The sequence below is a fragment of the Ranitomeya variabilis genome, chromosome 4, assembly GCF_051348905.1.
Source record: "Ranitomeya variabilis isolate aRanVar5 chromosome 4, aRanVar5.hap1, whole genome shotgun sequence".
Lineage (NCBI taxonomy): Eukaryota > Metazoa > Chordata > Amphibia > Anura > Dendrobatidae > Ranitomeya > Ranitomeya variabilis.
The window spans coordinates 217,870,243-217,887,492 of record NC_135235.1 but is presented as its reverse complement, the minus strand read 5'-3'; the positions used below and the strand labels follow the sequence as shown (position 1 = coordinate 217,887,492).

At 43.5% G+C, this 17,250-nt stretch overlaps 1 protein-coding gene across 1 annotated transcript in view; it reads right to left on the bottom strand.

Moving 5' to 3' along the window:
* CADM4 (cell adhesion molecule 4) overlaps window positions 1-4,140 on the bottom strand; it is a 337,519-nt gene extending 333,379 nt beyond the window's left edge. The window contains exon 1 of the mRNA XM_077259994.1: window positions 3,997-4,140. Coding sequence (XP_077116109.1) covers window positions 3,997-4,069 — 73 coding nt within the window. The 5' untranslated portion in view covers window positions 4,070-4,140. The remainder of the gene's footprint in view (window positions 1-3,996) is intronic.
* Between the last annotated feature and the right edge of the window lie 13,110 nt (window positions 4,141-17,250).

Genomic DNA, 17,250 nt, shown 5'->3' with positions numbered 1-17,250 from the left:
TTTCTCGTTCCTCCACTGCCGTTTTAGGACAGTCTGTGTCCACTTGTCCATAGGAGGCTGAAATAAATGACGCCTATAGTCTACCAATGGAGCAGAAATTGGGGAATTGCGTCGGCTCTTCGTTAATTCATTAGGAATCGGTCTAAAAGAACAAACATGTTTGTTGCCCCATTTATGGAAAGTCAGGGCACAATCAGCTGCAAATCGGTCCTAACTGGTTTTCAGGTTATGTGAGATTCTAGATTATATTCTGAATTAGCAGATTTTCTAGATTGTACTCACGATACGTACATCTGGCTGTGACGAGGGTTAAATCTGAATTCTGAAGACGCTACCTTTCACCTCAAGTGGTGTGACGTCAACAGGTGTGGAGCCACCGGTCAGACCTGCGTGGGGGGGGGGGGGGGAAAGAGACCCAGGATGAGGAAGGCCCTGGACCTAGATCAAGCCCAACATCCCTCCAACCCCGTCATGTAGGGCCCAAATAATACCAAGATATAATACTAATATGATACTACAGAGATTCTGCAGCAGGGGCGAGAGTCGTGAACGTTCTCCAGCAGCCGAGGAAAGAGTCGCGAACTACATTCCGCAGGGGCCGAGGAAAGAGTCGCGAACTACATTCCGCAGGGGCCGAGGAAAGTCGCAAACATTCAGCAGGGGCCGAGGAAAGAGTCACGAACTACATTCCACAGGGGCCGAGGAAAGAGCCGCAAACATTCTGCAGGGGCCGAGGAAAGAATCACAAACATTCCGCAGGGGCCGAGGAAAGAGTTGCAAACATTCCGCAGGGTCCGAGGAAAGAGCCACAAACACCCCGCACGGGGGCGAGGAAAGAGCAGCAAACATTCCGCACGCGAGGAAAGAGTTGCGAACTACATTCCGCAGGGGTCGAGGAAAGAGTCACAAACATTCAGCAGGGGCCGAGGAAAGAGTCACAAACTACATTCCGCAGGGGTCGAGGAAAGAGTTGCAAACATTCAGCAGGGGCCGAGGAAAGAGCAGCAAACATTCCGCACGCGAGGAAAGAGTTGCGAACTACATTCCGCAGGGGTCGAGGAAAGAATCACAAACATTCCGCAGGGGCCGAGGAAAGAGTTGCAAACATTCTGCAGGGGCCGAGGAAAGAGTCGCAAACATTCCGCAGGGGCCGAGGAAAGAGTTGCAAACATTCTGCAGGGGCCGAGGAAAGAGTCGCAAACATTCCGCAGGGGCCGAGGAAAGAGTCGCAAACATTCTGCAGGGGCCGAGGAAAGAGTCGCAAACATTCCGCAGGGGCCGAGGAAAGAATCACAAACATTCCACAGGGGCCGAGGAAAGAGTTGCAAACATTCTGCAGGGGCCGAGGAAACAGTTGCGAACAACATTCCGCATGGGCCGGGGAAAGAGCCACAAACACCCCGCACGGGGGCGAGGAAAGAGCAGCAAACATTCCGCACGCGAGGAAAGAGTTGCGAACAGCATTCCGCAGCGGCCGGGGGTTGCGAACATTCCGCAGGGGCTGGGAAGGACAGCGTCTTAAGCATTTTGCAGCTGTTACACATAAGCCAGTATAAAAAAACTGCAGCTGATGACGAACCTCTTTGTTCGTAAGTAAGTTAGCAGTTGGAAGAGCAGGAACTACCAATTAAAGTCACCTATGACAGCCCGCTTCTGCAGACATGTGATAAGCAGCCTCTACGTGGCACCACTTGTCTCCATATTAGAATGCATGCAGAGACCACCAAAGGTCCCATCCTGCTCTAGTCTCATCATATGAATTCTCCTTTAAATACAATCCTAATCCAAGATCAGCAGTGAGATACGGGCGACTTTCGAGACGCTCATACCCATCATCTCCAACTACAGTAACTGTTCATTTTGCAGGGAGTTATAACATTTTGGCAGCTGCTTCGCTTTCTGGGAATCATTCATAAAGGGCGGAGAGCTTCCTACTTACAGTATAGAGCCCATTCATACCAACAGCCCCATATGGCGCCATTACCAGGAGGCTTAGAGGGACGCCCATGAGAGATTATCTTTTGGCGCAGATATAGTCCCTTTACCTCCTGGTATAGACATCCATAGCACAAATGTGTTTGCAAACTTCCAAGATTTTGTTATTATTCCCTCAAGGTCCCTGCGGTACATGGAGGAGTCCAGGACCTCACTAACCGCACTGCCCCCTACTGAAGGCTGGACAGCACACAACAAGACCAAGGAGGAAGCGCGAGGCTTTCCTAATAACCACAGGGGCATATTATCATCGACATAAACAGGCCACTCGGCTCAGCTATGTCAGGTGCTTGAGCCATCAGATTTCCAATGATTAATGTAGTTACTCGTGTGACAAGTCGCTGCAACGTAGAGCGGCGAAACACAGGGGAATGTATGGTGGACTGGTTGGGATGTGTAATTACTCAGAATAAAACCATAACATATAAGAATTAGGAAAAAAAATGTTTTTGTATAATAATAATAATAATAATAATAATAATAATAATATTATAATATATATTTGTATATTATATTTTTTAGCGATACACACATTCCATAATAAAAATGGAAAATATATATAAAAAAAATAAAAATAGAAAAAAAAAAGGAAAAATATATCATAAAATAAACATATAGAACACAGCAAAATATAAAATGTAATAATATTAATTTCAAAGTAAAAAAAAAAAAATACACCTAATAAATAATATGCGGTATAAAAATATATCACATACATACAAGGAAAAAAGGAAAATAAGAGACATAACAGGAACGCTAAACAAAATACCAACCCCCTCCAAAAAAAAAAAAAAGATAGATTACAAAAAATACAATAAATGCTAATACCGTAAATTAAGAAAAAAAAATCAAATCATACAAAAGAAATAAAGCAAAGAAAAATAATCAAAATATAGAGAAAAATATTACATAAATAAATAGGTCAAATACACAAATAAAAATATATAAAAACACACCAAATAAAATAAAGTGAAATATTTTATTATTTTAGCTTCCTAAAATAATCTAGATCAGGTATTAGTTACAGGACCATAATATTATATTAACCCATCATTATCCTCACAGACAGTAATATTGACAAGTCCATATAATGAATGCGAATCCACCATATACGGTAGTTTAGAATAAAAAAAATACCAAAAATGCTCCATAATATAAACGGAAAGTCAGAGGATGACGTGTGCAACAAAAAGTGACCATCCTAAATTGCTGGGGGACTGCAAGGCTCAGCATGCACTAGCTGCCTCCTGGGAGTTGTAGTGTCCTAGCATCCACAGCAGCTTTGTGTCAGGGGTCAGGCTCCCCCCCCCCTCGGCCATAAATCTCTGCTCCTCTGACACATTACATAGAGTCATCCGCAGTCTCGGAGTGACACAATCACACAGGCGGCATGAATGGAGACGGGATTGTGTGTAATCCCAGCGCTGAGGGCACCGCTGCCAGCCCTCCTGAATGGACAATGCGGACAATTGGGTGGAATCTCACCCGCTGGCTCTGGCATCGGAGAACCGAGCCGAGGGGATGACAAGGGTACGAGAGAACGCGGAGCCTGGCTCCTCTGGACCACAAGGGTTAACCCTTTCCTCCCTGCAGCATCCATCACACATGCACATAAAAGGGGGGGGATGTTCGAACAAAAAAAAAATAAAAGGAGGAGGACGGGGGTACAGCGTTCTGTAAACCATTCTGCCCTTTAAACACACATCTCTTTGTTTCGTGCCGTCTGCAGCGAAAACAGTGATCGTCTCTGCGAAAAAAAAAAAAAAACGTCCTATGGGTTACCTTTCCGAAAAGACCTCAGAGCAGAAGCGGTGACCTCGCTCATTAACTCCTCGCAGCCAGGGGGTTGGGGGGGGGGGGGGGGGGGGAAGCGATCACGTTCCAGGTGAATTACAAGGAGACATGACACATAGATGGGGGGGTTTAACCCCTCGCACGCCAAAGCAATCCTTCTTTGCCGCTGCGTGTTGCATTTCCGCCCCAATATCGGCGAGCTCCTACCTGTCCCCGCAGCGCTGAGCAGTACGATCCCCAGGATAACGCAGCCATGTAATAGTGTGTGTCCAGGAGCCATGGTGTACCAGTGCCTTCCTATGCTGCTGTCTTCTCTCTGCCTCCCTCTGCACCTGCCCTGCCACTAATGTATGCTAATGAGATGCAAAGGGAGGGAGGAGCCCCCGGGAGAGAAGCCTATAGCAGTGGGAGCTGGCTCTTCTCTATGCAGAAAGGGAGGTGACTGTTTACTAGTCCCATGCGGGTGTCAGGAGGGAGGGCAGGGGCTTAACCCCTTGTGCACAGAGGAAACTGATAGGAACCTTTTTTTTTGGCAACTTTGAGTTACATTGTCAGCAAGATTGTCAGACAGATGTACGACCATCGAACGCGACCATGAGAAAGAGGACGGAAAGTTTAGGAGTAAAAAGTAAATATTTATCGTTACAATAGAAGATACATAAACAAAAGTTTCAAAATAAGGAAACAAGTTGTATCAGTTTGCTTCACAAAGGTTCTATGACAGGAGCTACACGCCGTGCTCCATCTGTCAGGGTCCCTGCCTGAGATATATATATATATATATATATATATATATATATATATATATATATATATATATATATATATATATATATATATATATATATATATATATATATTCTATTTCTAAAAATATAAATCTACATCATATATAAATAAGAAATATATATATTATATAAAAAATCTATATATTTTTATATACAGTGCCTACAAGTAGTATTCAACCCCCTGCAGATTTAGCAGGTTTAATAAGATGCAAATAAGTTAGAGCCTTCAAACTTCAAACAAGAGCAGGATTTATTAACAGATGCATAAATCTTACAAACCAAAAAGTTTTGTTGCTCAGTTAAATTTTTATAAATTTTAAACATAAAAGTGTGGGTCAATTATTATTCAACCCCTAGGTTTAATATTTTGTGGAATAACCTTTGTTTGCAATTACGGCTAATAATCGTCTTTTATAAGACCTGATCAGGCCGGCACAGGTCTCTGGAGTTATCTTGGCCCACTCCTCCATGCAGATCTTCTCCAAGTTATCTAGGTTCTTTGGGTGTCTCATGTGGACTTTAATCTTGAGCTCCTTCCACAAGTTTTCAATTGGGTTAAGGTCAGGAGACTGACTAGGCCACTGCAACACCTTGATTTTTTGCCTCTTGAACCAGGCCTTGGTTTTCTTGGCTGTGTGCTTTGGGTCGTTGTCTTGTTGGAAGATGAAATGACGACCCATCTTAAGATCCTTGATGGAGGAGCGGAGGTTCTTGGCCAAAATCTCGAGGTAGGCCGTGCTATCCATCTTCCCATGGATGCGGACCAGATGGCCAGGCCCCTTGGCTGAGAAACAGCCCCACAGCATGATGCTGCCACCACCATGCTTGACTGTAGGGATGGTATTCTTGGGGTCGTATGCAGTGCCATCCAGTCTCCAAACGTCACGTGTGTGGTTGGCACCAAAGATCTCGATCTTGGTCTCATCAGACCAGAGAACCTTGAACCAGTCAGTCTCAGAGTCCTCCAAGTGATCATGAGCAAACTGTAGACGAGCCTTGACATGACGCTTTGAAAGTAAAGGTACCTTATGGGCTCGTCTGGAACGGAGACCATTGCGGTGGAGTACGTTACTTATGGTATTGACTGAAACCAATGTCCCCACTGCCATGAGATCTTCCCGGAGCTCCTTCCTTGTTGTCCTTGGGTTAGCCTTGACTCTTCGGACAAGCCTGGCCTCGGCACGGGAGGAAACTTTCAAAGGCTGTCCAGGCCATGGAAGGCTAACAGTAGTTCCATAAGCGTTCCACTTCCGGATGATGCTCCCAACAGTGGAGACAGATAGGCCCAACTCCTTGGAAAGGGTTTTGTACCCCTTGCCAGCCTTGTGACCCTCCATGATCTTGTCTCTGATGGCCTTGGAATGCTCCTTTGTCTTTCCCATGTTGACCATGTATGAGTGCTGTTCACAAGTTTGGGGAGGGTCTTAAATAGTCAGAAAAGGCTGGAAAAAGAGATAATTAATCCAAACATGTGAAGCTCATTGTTCTTTGTGCCTGAACTACTTCTTAATACTTTAGGGGAACCAAACAGAATTCTGGTGGGTTGAGGGGTTGAATACTAAATGACCCTCTGATAAGACTTTTCCCAATTTAAAAAAAAAATAAACAAAGAAATAACATTCTTTTTTGCTGCAGTGCATTTCACACTTCCAGGCTGATCTACAGTCCAAATGTCACAATGCCAAGTTAATTCCAAATGTGTAAACCTGCTAAATCTGCAGGGGGTTGAATACTACTTGTAGGCACTGTATATATTTTTTTTTTTGCCAGAGAACAATGCCCTGCCAGGAGTATATACAGAACACAGCAGCAGGGTTCGTTCCCATACTATGGTTGAAAGAAGCGTTTTTTATGTTTTGCTTTTTTACACTGCGATTTTGCAAAACAGGCACAGCGCAACCGATTTTTTTCACAGACGCATCGACTGTCCGCGCTGATTTTCCCTCGGATATATAAAAAAAAATCGGACGTGTCGCCATGATTTTTATGTAACGGACATAACATAGATTATCACAGGTGCAAGTGATAAAACACGGATAGCGCTCGTACGTGAAAATCGGACGCGTGAATGAAGCCGAAGCGTGGGGGTCACTTTATAGATTTTCTCACTTGTATTAAAAGGGGGTTACATGATACCATCCAGAGGCGCATTGGAAGCGAATGGGCAGAACCCCAATACCTGCTATGACAAGTGCAGTACGTGGGGTCTTAATGCAATCATATAGGACGAGGGCGCGATACCTGTCAATCATGCAGGCGTGTGCTTTTTGGAAAGTGTGTGCCTGCCTACATACAGGTAGGTTAGGGTACTTTCACACTAGTCCGTCGGTACGGGCCGTCGCAAACCGTCGGCCCGACAGACAGTGTGTTAATTAAGCACAACGGGGACAGCGGATGCAGTTTTTCAACGGTCCGCCAAAACACGACGCATCCGACGTGTGACCATACGTCGCAATGCGACGCTAATGCAGGCCTATGAAGAAAAAAACGCATCCTGCGGGCAACTTTGCAGGATGCGTTTTTTCGCCCAAGCGACGCATTCCGACGTACAGCAAACAACGCTAGTGTGAAAGTAGCCTAAACTGGTTTCAGCCTATTGTGACCTTGAGGTGTAGCGATTAGATTGTCAGCTCCTGAGGTTCAGGACAGGAGTAGTTCACTAGCAGTCTGTGGTTGGATACAAGGTAAGGGCATAAAGGTTGTAACTAGTGGTGACCGAACATGCTCGAAAAATATGTTCGAGTCCCCGCGGCTGCATGTCTCGCAACTATTCGACAGGCAATCCCTGCTGTCATGCAGCTGCGGAGACTCGAACATATTATTCGAGCATGCCGAAGACACTTGGTTAGCAAAGGAGCATGCTCAGATAACACCTTATTTATCATTGTCACCGTTTTGCAATGCTGCGCTTTTTTACAGACTACGTAAAATCCAATCTGTATCAAAACGGCAGAAAAGTACGATAAAACTCTTTTTCCGGTGCATTTTTTTTTTTTTTTAACGTCAACACCTAAATGCATCCTTATGGTTTACTCGAATCGTTGCTGCAAAATTACGGATTATTCCAATGATTGCTGCAAAATGCGGAGGTTGTCGAGATGATTTTGCACAACTTTGCTGCAATCTTGACAGCAGACGGCGATTTAAGCGCACCGTGTAATTATTGCTTGCACTGTCTTTGGCGAGTTAATTAGTGTTTCGCCGCTCGCGCTCTACCCCGGACCGACGGTTCAGGACTTCACTCCCGACTATAAATTGCTGTCAAATTGTTTTGATTTGAAAATCGATAATTTAGCTGAGCTTGTAATACAAGAAAATAAATCTTAAGCCTTGAAGACAATTTCATCTCCTGCAACCTCGCAGCATGTGGGTGAGCGCACACTTTGCTGCATTCACCCACGGGTAGGTGGAGTGATGCAGATGAGCCGCTCCTGCCTTTCGCCAGGGACTTTCACTTTTATTTAAAGGGGATGGCGCCTCTGGCTTCGCTGTAGAGACAGACGCGCCCTGTCGCCGCTTTAACATCTCATTCAGCGATATCAATTTACTTCCAGAGGCAGAAATTTTGCAAAGTGTCAGGAAGACGGAGACTCGTCGTACATCATCCGTCACACAAAATATGTGCAAATAAGGCGGCACCATTTCATTGCCGGAAGCTCTAGAAAGGGCTGGATTATTCGACTCTCGAATATGACGTCGCTTAGAATATTGATATTGGGAGACGCTTTAATGCAAGGTCGCAGAAGTCTCCTTTAGGTCGCGGATTTTGCAAAGAATAAAATCCGTGCATGAAATCTGTGCATGAAATCTGTGCATGAAATCCGTGCATGAAATTCACAGCATGAGTCTGCACAGCACAGAGCATGTGGATGACTTTAGGTAAAATTGGTCCAAACACGGACCGCAATGCCAAGGGGGTGGACATTTCAGCAGTGTAAAAACGTAAGAAATTCGCACCTGACTGTATCAAAAAACGTTTTAGGACGGCGAGGTTACTAAGTGAAAAGTACGTTTTCAAAAAGAAATTAGTATTATTTAGCACTTAAAGTAACAAAACGACACAAAAACGCCGCAGCTGAAAATATGCAATAAAAAGACGTAAAAAAAACACAAAAAAGTGTGAGTAACCTAGAATAGTGAATTGGTGCAGAAATGTAAAAAAAAACAAAAAAAAAAAACCAAATCTGTACAGTTTGAACTTTTGAGTATTTGGTGAGAATTTTACAACCGGATTTTATGTAAAATTCACAGGACCAGCAAGGAGGATGAGTTTTATCTTCATCCCATCCACATGCTGTGGTTTTTTAGGTGCGGAATCTGCATGAAAAATGATTTTTTTTTCTGCATTTTGTTATTTAAAGATCTGATAAATTCTTTGTGCATAATCAACGTGGATATTGCAATGGAAAATATGAAATCTGCTACAAAATCTGCATGCGAGTTTATGTTCACACAAAGTTTTTTTTATGCTTTTTTTTTTTAAAAAACTGCAGTGGAAATTGTGTTTTTTAGGCATTTTGGTGGGGAAAAATGGTAGTAAAAATGCTGAAAGAAGTGATAATGGGTCAGTTTTCATCTTTCTGTAAGGATGATGGAGCCAGCCTCTCCCAGTATGGGGGCAATGGGGTCATTTGTGATACTGGTGTCCCCCTATGCAGCCACTGGGGTCTTCCTCCATCCCTCGTGCCTCCTAGTGCTACCCGCTTGTGTGTAACCTCATCCTCTACAGCTCCGCGTTATATTCATTATTGTCAGCCCTTGTAGCTACATTTTAAACTTTAATATTAAAGAAAATGTGTTGTTCTTTTTGTTGTTTTTTTTTTATAAATTTCATGATAAAACTGCTGCCAGCGCCTCAGATACGGAACGACAAATTACAAACATTACATGACGAACTGCGGTGAAACATTTATTAACGGTGCGCAAGATGCTCGATGAAAACACATTTAATAAATAAGAAACTGAAATGTTTCACTGAACTTGTCAAACAGAATTGGATTCTGAGGAGTCACAAGGAATTATTATTATCCCAAAATATAACAAAACTGGTAAGAGAAATGTTTCACACCGAATCTTACAGTTTATGCATGAAGGATCTACAGAAAAAGTGCAGTCACTGTGTACATACAATACTAATCCTGAGACACCTCCTGTATACTCCAGAGCTGCACTCACTAGTCTGCTGGTGCAGTCACTGTATACATACATTACATTACTGATCCTGAGTTACATCCTGTATTATACCCCAGAGCTGCACTCACTATGCTGCTGGTGCAGTCACTGTGTACATACATTACATTACTGATCCTGAGTTACATCCTGTATTATACTCCAGAGCTGCACTCACTATTCTGCTGGTGAAGTCACTGTGTACATACAATACTAATCCTGAGACAACTCCTGTATACTCCAGAGCTGCACTCACTATTCTGCTGGTGCAGTCACTGTATACACACATTACATTACTGATCCTGAGTTACATCCTGTATTATACCCCAGAGCTGCACTCACTATGCTGCTGGTGCAGTCACTGTGTACATACAATACTAATCCTGAGACACCTCCTGTATACTCCAGAGCTGCACTCACTATTCTGCTGGTGCAGTCACTATGTACATACAATACTAATCCTGAGACACCTCCTGTATACTCCAGAGCTGCACTCACTATTCTGCTGGTGCAGTCACTGTATACATACATTACATTACTGATCCTGAGTTACATCCTGTATTATACCCCAGAGCTGCACTCACTATGCTGCTGGTGCGGTCACTGTGTACATACATTACATTACTGATCCTGAGTTACATCCTGTATTATACTCCAGAGCTGCGCTCACTATTCTGCTGGTGCAGTCACTGTGTACATACATTACTGATCCTGAGTTACATCCTGTATTATACCCCAGAGCTGCACTCACTATTCGGCTAGGTTCCCATTGCATTAATGGGTGAGTGCTAACGGACAGCGTTGCACGGCGAAATTAACGCCGTGCACCGTGTCCGTTAGCGCTCCCATTGCCAGCAATGTTTAAGCGCATTGCTAGCGCGTGTCATTTTCGGCACTCGCTAGCGATGTGCCGTTCTTTTGTAGCGCGCCTCGGACGCTGCTTGCAGCATCCATGGCACGCCCGAGGTCCGTTCCCCACTCTCGCAGATCGGGGATCTGCGCTAGCGGGGACGTTTAACGCGACCCCTTAAAAGACATTGCGTTAGCGCAATCCGCTAGCGCTTAGCGCTAAACGGATTGCCCTAACGCAATCTGAACCTAGCCTTCTGCTGGTTCAGTCACTGTGTACATACATTACATTACTGATCCTGAGTTACATCCTGTATTATACTCCAGAGCTGCACTCACTATTCTGCTGGTGCAGTCACTGTGTACATACATTACATTATTGATCCTGAGTTACATCCTGTATTATACTCCAGAGCTGCACTCACTATTCTGCTGGGGCAGTCACTGTGCATCATCTTCTCTGCTGTCACCTGGTCTAGTTACCGCAGTGGAGCCATAATCTGGAGGAGGGGGTTACTGTTACTTTTGAACCCCATAATAATGATGGCCCGGACCTTATATGTGTCTGAGCGGGATAATAGTGGAATTATCAGCCCGGCACTGATAATGTCGTTGCGCGGTGCGGAATACGCATCTTCTGCTGCTGATATTTACAGTGTTATTAATATTCCGAGCGCTGTGCGTGCGTCACGCAGAGAAGTAAATAAGTCAGATAATACATTAAGTACTCTTATATACAGTTATTATTTACCCAGGATTAGGAACATATTCAGATGTTAATTATGTAGAAAAGATTGAGATTATCTCAGAGACAGAGTCTTTGTAACGGAGCAATGGGCTGTCGGCAGCTTGTAGACTGGTCACGTTGTGACTACCGGGCAGAGCGGTGTGTTGTGTGTACATATATCTCTATGGTCAAGAGGAAGGGTGCCAAAAAGTGTCGGGCGGGGTGGCATTTCTGAGATTACCATCTCTGGTATTCACACATCCGGGTAAGAAATACAAACAATTTATTAAATGGAGAACAGCTAAGTGATTGAGAGTGTTGGCGAACAAAGCCAAAATAATAGCACCATAGAGTGCCTAAACATTGTGCAAATAATACTGTTCATTGGTGCATACAGCATAGTACTGCCCCACATTCAACACACACATATGACCTTATGGTGCCCAATAAAATGTCGTACAATGCCATAATAACATCACAATATAAAAGTATAAAAACATTGTGTAAATAATACATGCATACAGCATAGTAATGCCCAACATATACCCACCTTATAGTTCCCACTAACAGTGCCCTAATAATACTTTACATTTCTCTAATAATAACACCAGACTGTACTAACAAAATTAACATACAATATAGAACCTATAAATAATATCATGTTGTGCCTAAATAATTGCATTTACTTGGCAAAAAAATAACACAGCTGTCACAATTCTGTTGTCGAGTGTCTCGGGACCATAACACTAGGGGTACTCTAGCTCACCCTATTCACCTGATTACTTCTGATGGTGAAGATGCCAGGGCCACGTACCTTGCCTTAGTTCCAGAATCCATCCTCAGTTTGTACCCTTCCCCCAGCCAGGCAAGAGGGGAGTGGTAGTGTGTTGCAATAGACCAACCAGACTAACAAGGTAATACGAACAGGGGTAAGGAAAAATACCAAACATACAAATATACCCACACATATACAACAGAGGTATACACCGGGGAGTGGAGGATGGGTTAAAACCAAAGTAGGAGAAGGAAAAGAATTAGCACATGACCAAAAATCTTGCAAAAGTCTCAGATAATCCACCAAACGCCTTCTGAAACAATAACAAACCACCATCCTCTAACCATGCCGCATAAAGCTATCTCTGGCAATGAGTGCTAGCCCAGATTATATAGGAGAGGGGAGTGGCCAATAGTGAACAGCTGAGAACCTTAATGCAGGAAAGCTTCTAAGAGCTCTCAACTAAGCAGATTAACCCCTGCTCTGGTAAAAGAAACCTGCACCAGATGATACGGCCAGAGACCGATCTGAGGACCAACATGTTGTTAGAAGAGGACCAGGCGGAGAGCTGCGGCAACAGGACAGGTGTGGGGCAGAATTATGACGAGTGAGTATAATATTTTATTATATTTAAGCCCTTCTCTCTCCTCTATTTATTATGCTATTAGGATGTAACCAAATGAAGCAGAATCTGCACTGGAAGATCCGACCAAAGACTGACTCGAGGACCAACAAGTTAGAAAAGGACGAGGCGGAGGACTGCGGCAAGAGGACAGGTGTGGGGCAGACCTAGGACAGGTGAGTATAATATTTTATTATATTTTATGCCCTTCTCTCCCTACTGTTTCTTATGTTATGGGGTCTGGAGAGACGTAATAATAATCAACGTCTTTTCGGGACAGATCAGATTCTGACCAAATTATATCCAGGGGTGAAGTCGAATCTGCGGCCAATTTGACTTTGGGAGATTCATTCATTTCTAGTCTATTTTTTTTCTATAGTTAACACTGTACTTCCATATTATTCCATATACCGTATATTACCGCCATACACCTGATTTTTACTTTCTTTACCATTTTTTTCTTTCCCTTCTGTGTTTTTTTTTCTTAGCAGATGTACAAATCTAATAAAATGGATATTCTGAAAAAAATAATAATAAAATGTTGGCAGTAGCACGCTACATACATATAATCCTTTTTACGACATTTTTAGAATTAGTCTTTTTGATTTAAAATATCTTTCCAGAAACCAACATTAAAATAATACCGCCTCAGCCCTGATAAAAAAACAAACAAACATGTTTTAACACTTCAAGCCAGAATCAGTCTTACTTTCTTAATTAACGCACTGACTATAAACTTTGTCATTTTTTGCAACTTGAGCTGATGAATAAATCACTCTGACGAGACGAGCCAGAATGTGTAGTCAGTCATGAAACTGACAGAGAAAAATTGCTTAATATAGCTAATGCACATAAAAAAAATCACTGTGTACATTTTTCAAGTGCTGCAGGCATCCGGCCCCGTTCCTGCGGACAAGGCGCTTTGGCCCAGACCCCTTCCAAGGCAGAGCAGACAAGGCAGCCCATCCTTCCACCCAGCCCCTACGGACAAGGACCCCGCCTCTGTTCAGTGATTGACAGTCTACTATTGCTCTGAATCTCTTGAGTGTCTTTTCTCTGAATCTCTTGAGTGTCCCAACAAAACATCTGAGTGGGCCCTAAACCAGGTAACCATGTGTACAACTATGGTGGACTACCCTGTTGCTGAAAATCTCCATACAAAAATTAAGACTATCTGGCCCAGATCGTCATGATGACTTCTCCAGCTGCAATTCGTCTACAGAGATCACAGCACAGTTACAGATAATGACTTACCGCTGACGTTCTTTCTGATGGAGTAGTTCGCTTTTCCCGTCTTTTCCATCTGGCCCAGACCGACATGATAACTTCTCCAGCCAGGACTCGTCTACAGAGATTACAACAAAGACACATCTGACTTCTCCCATTTCCTGCACCGTCCCCATCTATTCCCTCATCCTGCTGATACCACAATACTGAGCCGCTGCTGCCGCATTTGTCCCTAGTACTGATCCTCTTAGTACCCCACATAATAATGCCCACCACTGTGACTCTTACAGAGTAAAATGCCTCCTAGATGACAAAATTGCGCCCTAACAATATTAACGCCCTGTGCAAATACCCTAGAAAACAGTGCCCACATTTTCCCCCTAGAGAATAATCCCTCCAGTGTGCCCACTTGACAATCACAATACCCTGAGTTGCCCTATAACAATTATGTTTCATAAGTTCCCACTTAAGATTTAATAATGCCCCGAGTCCCTCCATATGTACTTCCCCTCTACACGATATGATGCTCCTCACAGCTCCCACATACACAGCATGATGGGTCCCACAGTAGCCCCCTCCCACTGTATGATGGCGTCAAGTAGCCCCCCATACTGCATGACAGCCGCCACTGTTAGATGGCCCTCAGTAGCCCTCCACACTGTATGATGGTCCCCAGAAGTCCCCAATGCTGTAAGATGGCCCCCTGTAGTCACTCCACACTATATAAACATAAAGAACAAAAACCGAACTGATGTCCATATAATAATTGATTTTATTAAGAAAAAATAATAACAAGAAATAACACTACATAAATTGGTAGGGGGCGAGAAAGAAACCAAAAAGGTATGGCACAAAAGGGAGATACAGCAGCATAAAATACACAGTCTCAAAATATAGCAGTACTATATGGATAAATAAATAAATAAATAAATAAATACATATGTATCATATAGTAAAAGACTGGAAAATGTTGATGTTAGTCTGTTTTGTCCCAGCATAAAATACCCCAAAAATTATAATAAATATATATATATGTGGGCAAAGTGCAAAGACTAGTGCAAAAATAAAGTGCACAGGTGCAAAAATTGATTAGGTGAGCTGCTCGGGTAACAACTAACTGCAGGTAACTGCCATCTAGTGTCTAGGCACTGATCCAGGACTAGCTCCAATTACTCCCCATGAATGATTTAAATGTTTACAAGTGTAACAATCATAATAAGAGGAAGAAGAAAGTGAAGCAAAGAAAAAGCGCCCTGGGCAAGTTTATACCTGAAATGCTGCTGTCTCCAGGATGTGCCAGTCCCCGACGCGCGTTTCGGCGCTAGCCTTCGTCGACCCCCTGACGAAGGCTAGCGCCGAAACGCGCGTCGGGGACTGGCACATCCTGGAGACAGCAGCATTTCAGGTATAAACTTGCCCAGGGCGCTTTTTCTTTGCTTCACTTTCTTCTTCCTCTTATTATGGTTGTTACACTTGTAAACATTTAAATCATTCATGGGGAGTAATTGGAGCTAGTCCTGGATCAGTGCCTAGACACTAGATGGCAGTTACCTGCAGTTAGTTGTTACCCGAGCAGCTCACCTAATCAATTTTTGCACCTGTGCACTTTATTTTTGCACTAGTCTTTGCACTTTGCCCACATATATATATATTTATTATAATTTTTGGGGTATTTTATGCTGGGACAAAACAGACTAACATCAACATTTTCCAGTCTTTTACTATATGATACATATGTATTTATTTATTTATTTATTTATTTATCCATATAGTACTGCTATATTTTGAGACTGTGTATTTTATGCTGCTGTATCTCCCTTTTGTGCCATACCTTTTTGGTTTCTTTCTCGCCCCCTACCAATTTATGTAGTGTTATTTCTTGTTATTATTTTTTCTTAATAAAATCAATTATTATATGGACATCAGTTCGGTTTTTGTTCTTTATGTTTATATATGAATTTTCCGAGTTGTCTGGTATTACGTCCATTGTTTTGGGTATATGTGCACGTATAAATACTGACCATCTATGTACACGTGTAGTTTTGCATATCCCTTGCCTTGAGTTATTTATTTACTCCACACTATATGCTTAGCCTTCAGTAGTCCCCCACACAGTATGATGGTCCCCAGAAGTCCCCAATGCTGTAAGATGGCCCCCTGTAGTCACTCCACACTATATGCTTAGCCTTCAGTAGTCCCCCACACAGTATGATGGTCCCCAGAATCCCCCCATGCTGTAAGATGGCCCCCTGTAGTCACTCCACACTATATGCTTAGCCTTCAGTAGTCCCCCACACAGTATGATGGTCCCCAGAAGTCCCCAATGCTGTAAGATGGCCCACTGTAGTCACTCCATACTATATGCTTAGCCTTCAGTAGTCCTCCACACAGTATGATGGTCCCCAGAAGTCCCCAAAGCTGTAAGATGGCCCCCTGTAGTCACTCCACACTATATGCTTAGCCTTCAGTAGTCCCCCACACTGTATGATGGTCCCCAGAAGTCCCCAATGCTGTAAGATGGCCCCCTGTAGTCACTCCACACTATATGCTTAGCCTTCAGTAGTCCCCCACACTGTATGATGGTCCCCAGAAGTCCCCAATGCTGTAAGATGGCCCCCTGTAGTCACTCCACACTGTATGCTTGGCCCCCAGTAGTTCACACACACACTGTAGCATAGCCTCCTGTAGTCCCCCCACACTGTATGCTTGGCTTTTAGTAGTCCCCCTACTCTGAATTAGTCACCCCAGTAGGAGGTGTGCAGGAGCACGCTCCACCGTGTCTGCCCCCCTTGTGCATTGTACCCTGCGAATATCTCAATGTGAATTAAGTAATTTTGGAAATATTTTAAATATGGCGGATTCAGCCAGAACTGAGTCATTGGGTTAAATGACGGGGTCCGCCACCTCTGTCTGAGAAGGAAAATTCCCAATGTATGGACTAAACTTGTCTGTTGAGTCACATTAACTAGACGGAGGCCATAAAGCGTCCATGCTGCGCCGTTCCATCCCTTTCTATATTTTATAGTACGTGGTGCGTGATTCAGCTCCACTACTTCTGTGTTGGTGAGGAGAGGCCTCGAACGTTACGAGCTCCACCATTAATTTACAGTCATTAGCCAAATCCTACTAACGATAAGATCACAAGCTTGAGATTTAACAAAACGTGGGAAAAGGAAAGATGGAGGAGTTTCCCATAGCAACCAATTAGATTGCAGCTGTCATTTCTCAAAGGCCCTTTGGAAAATGAAAGCAGTGATGTGATTGGTTATTCAGGGCAACAGCTGTGCATTGCCCAAATATGGAC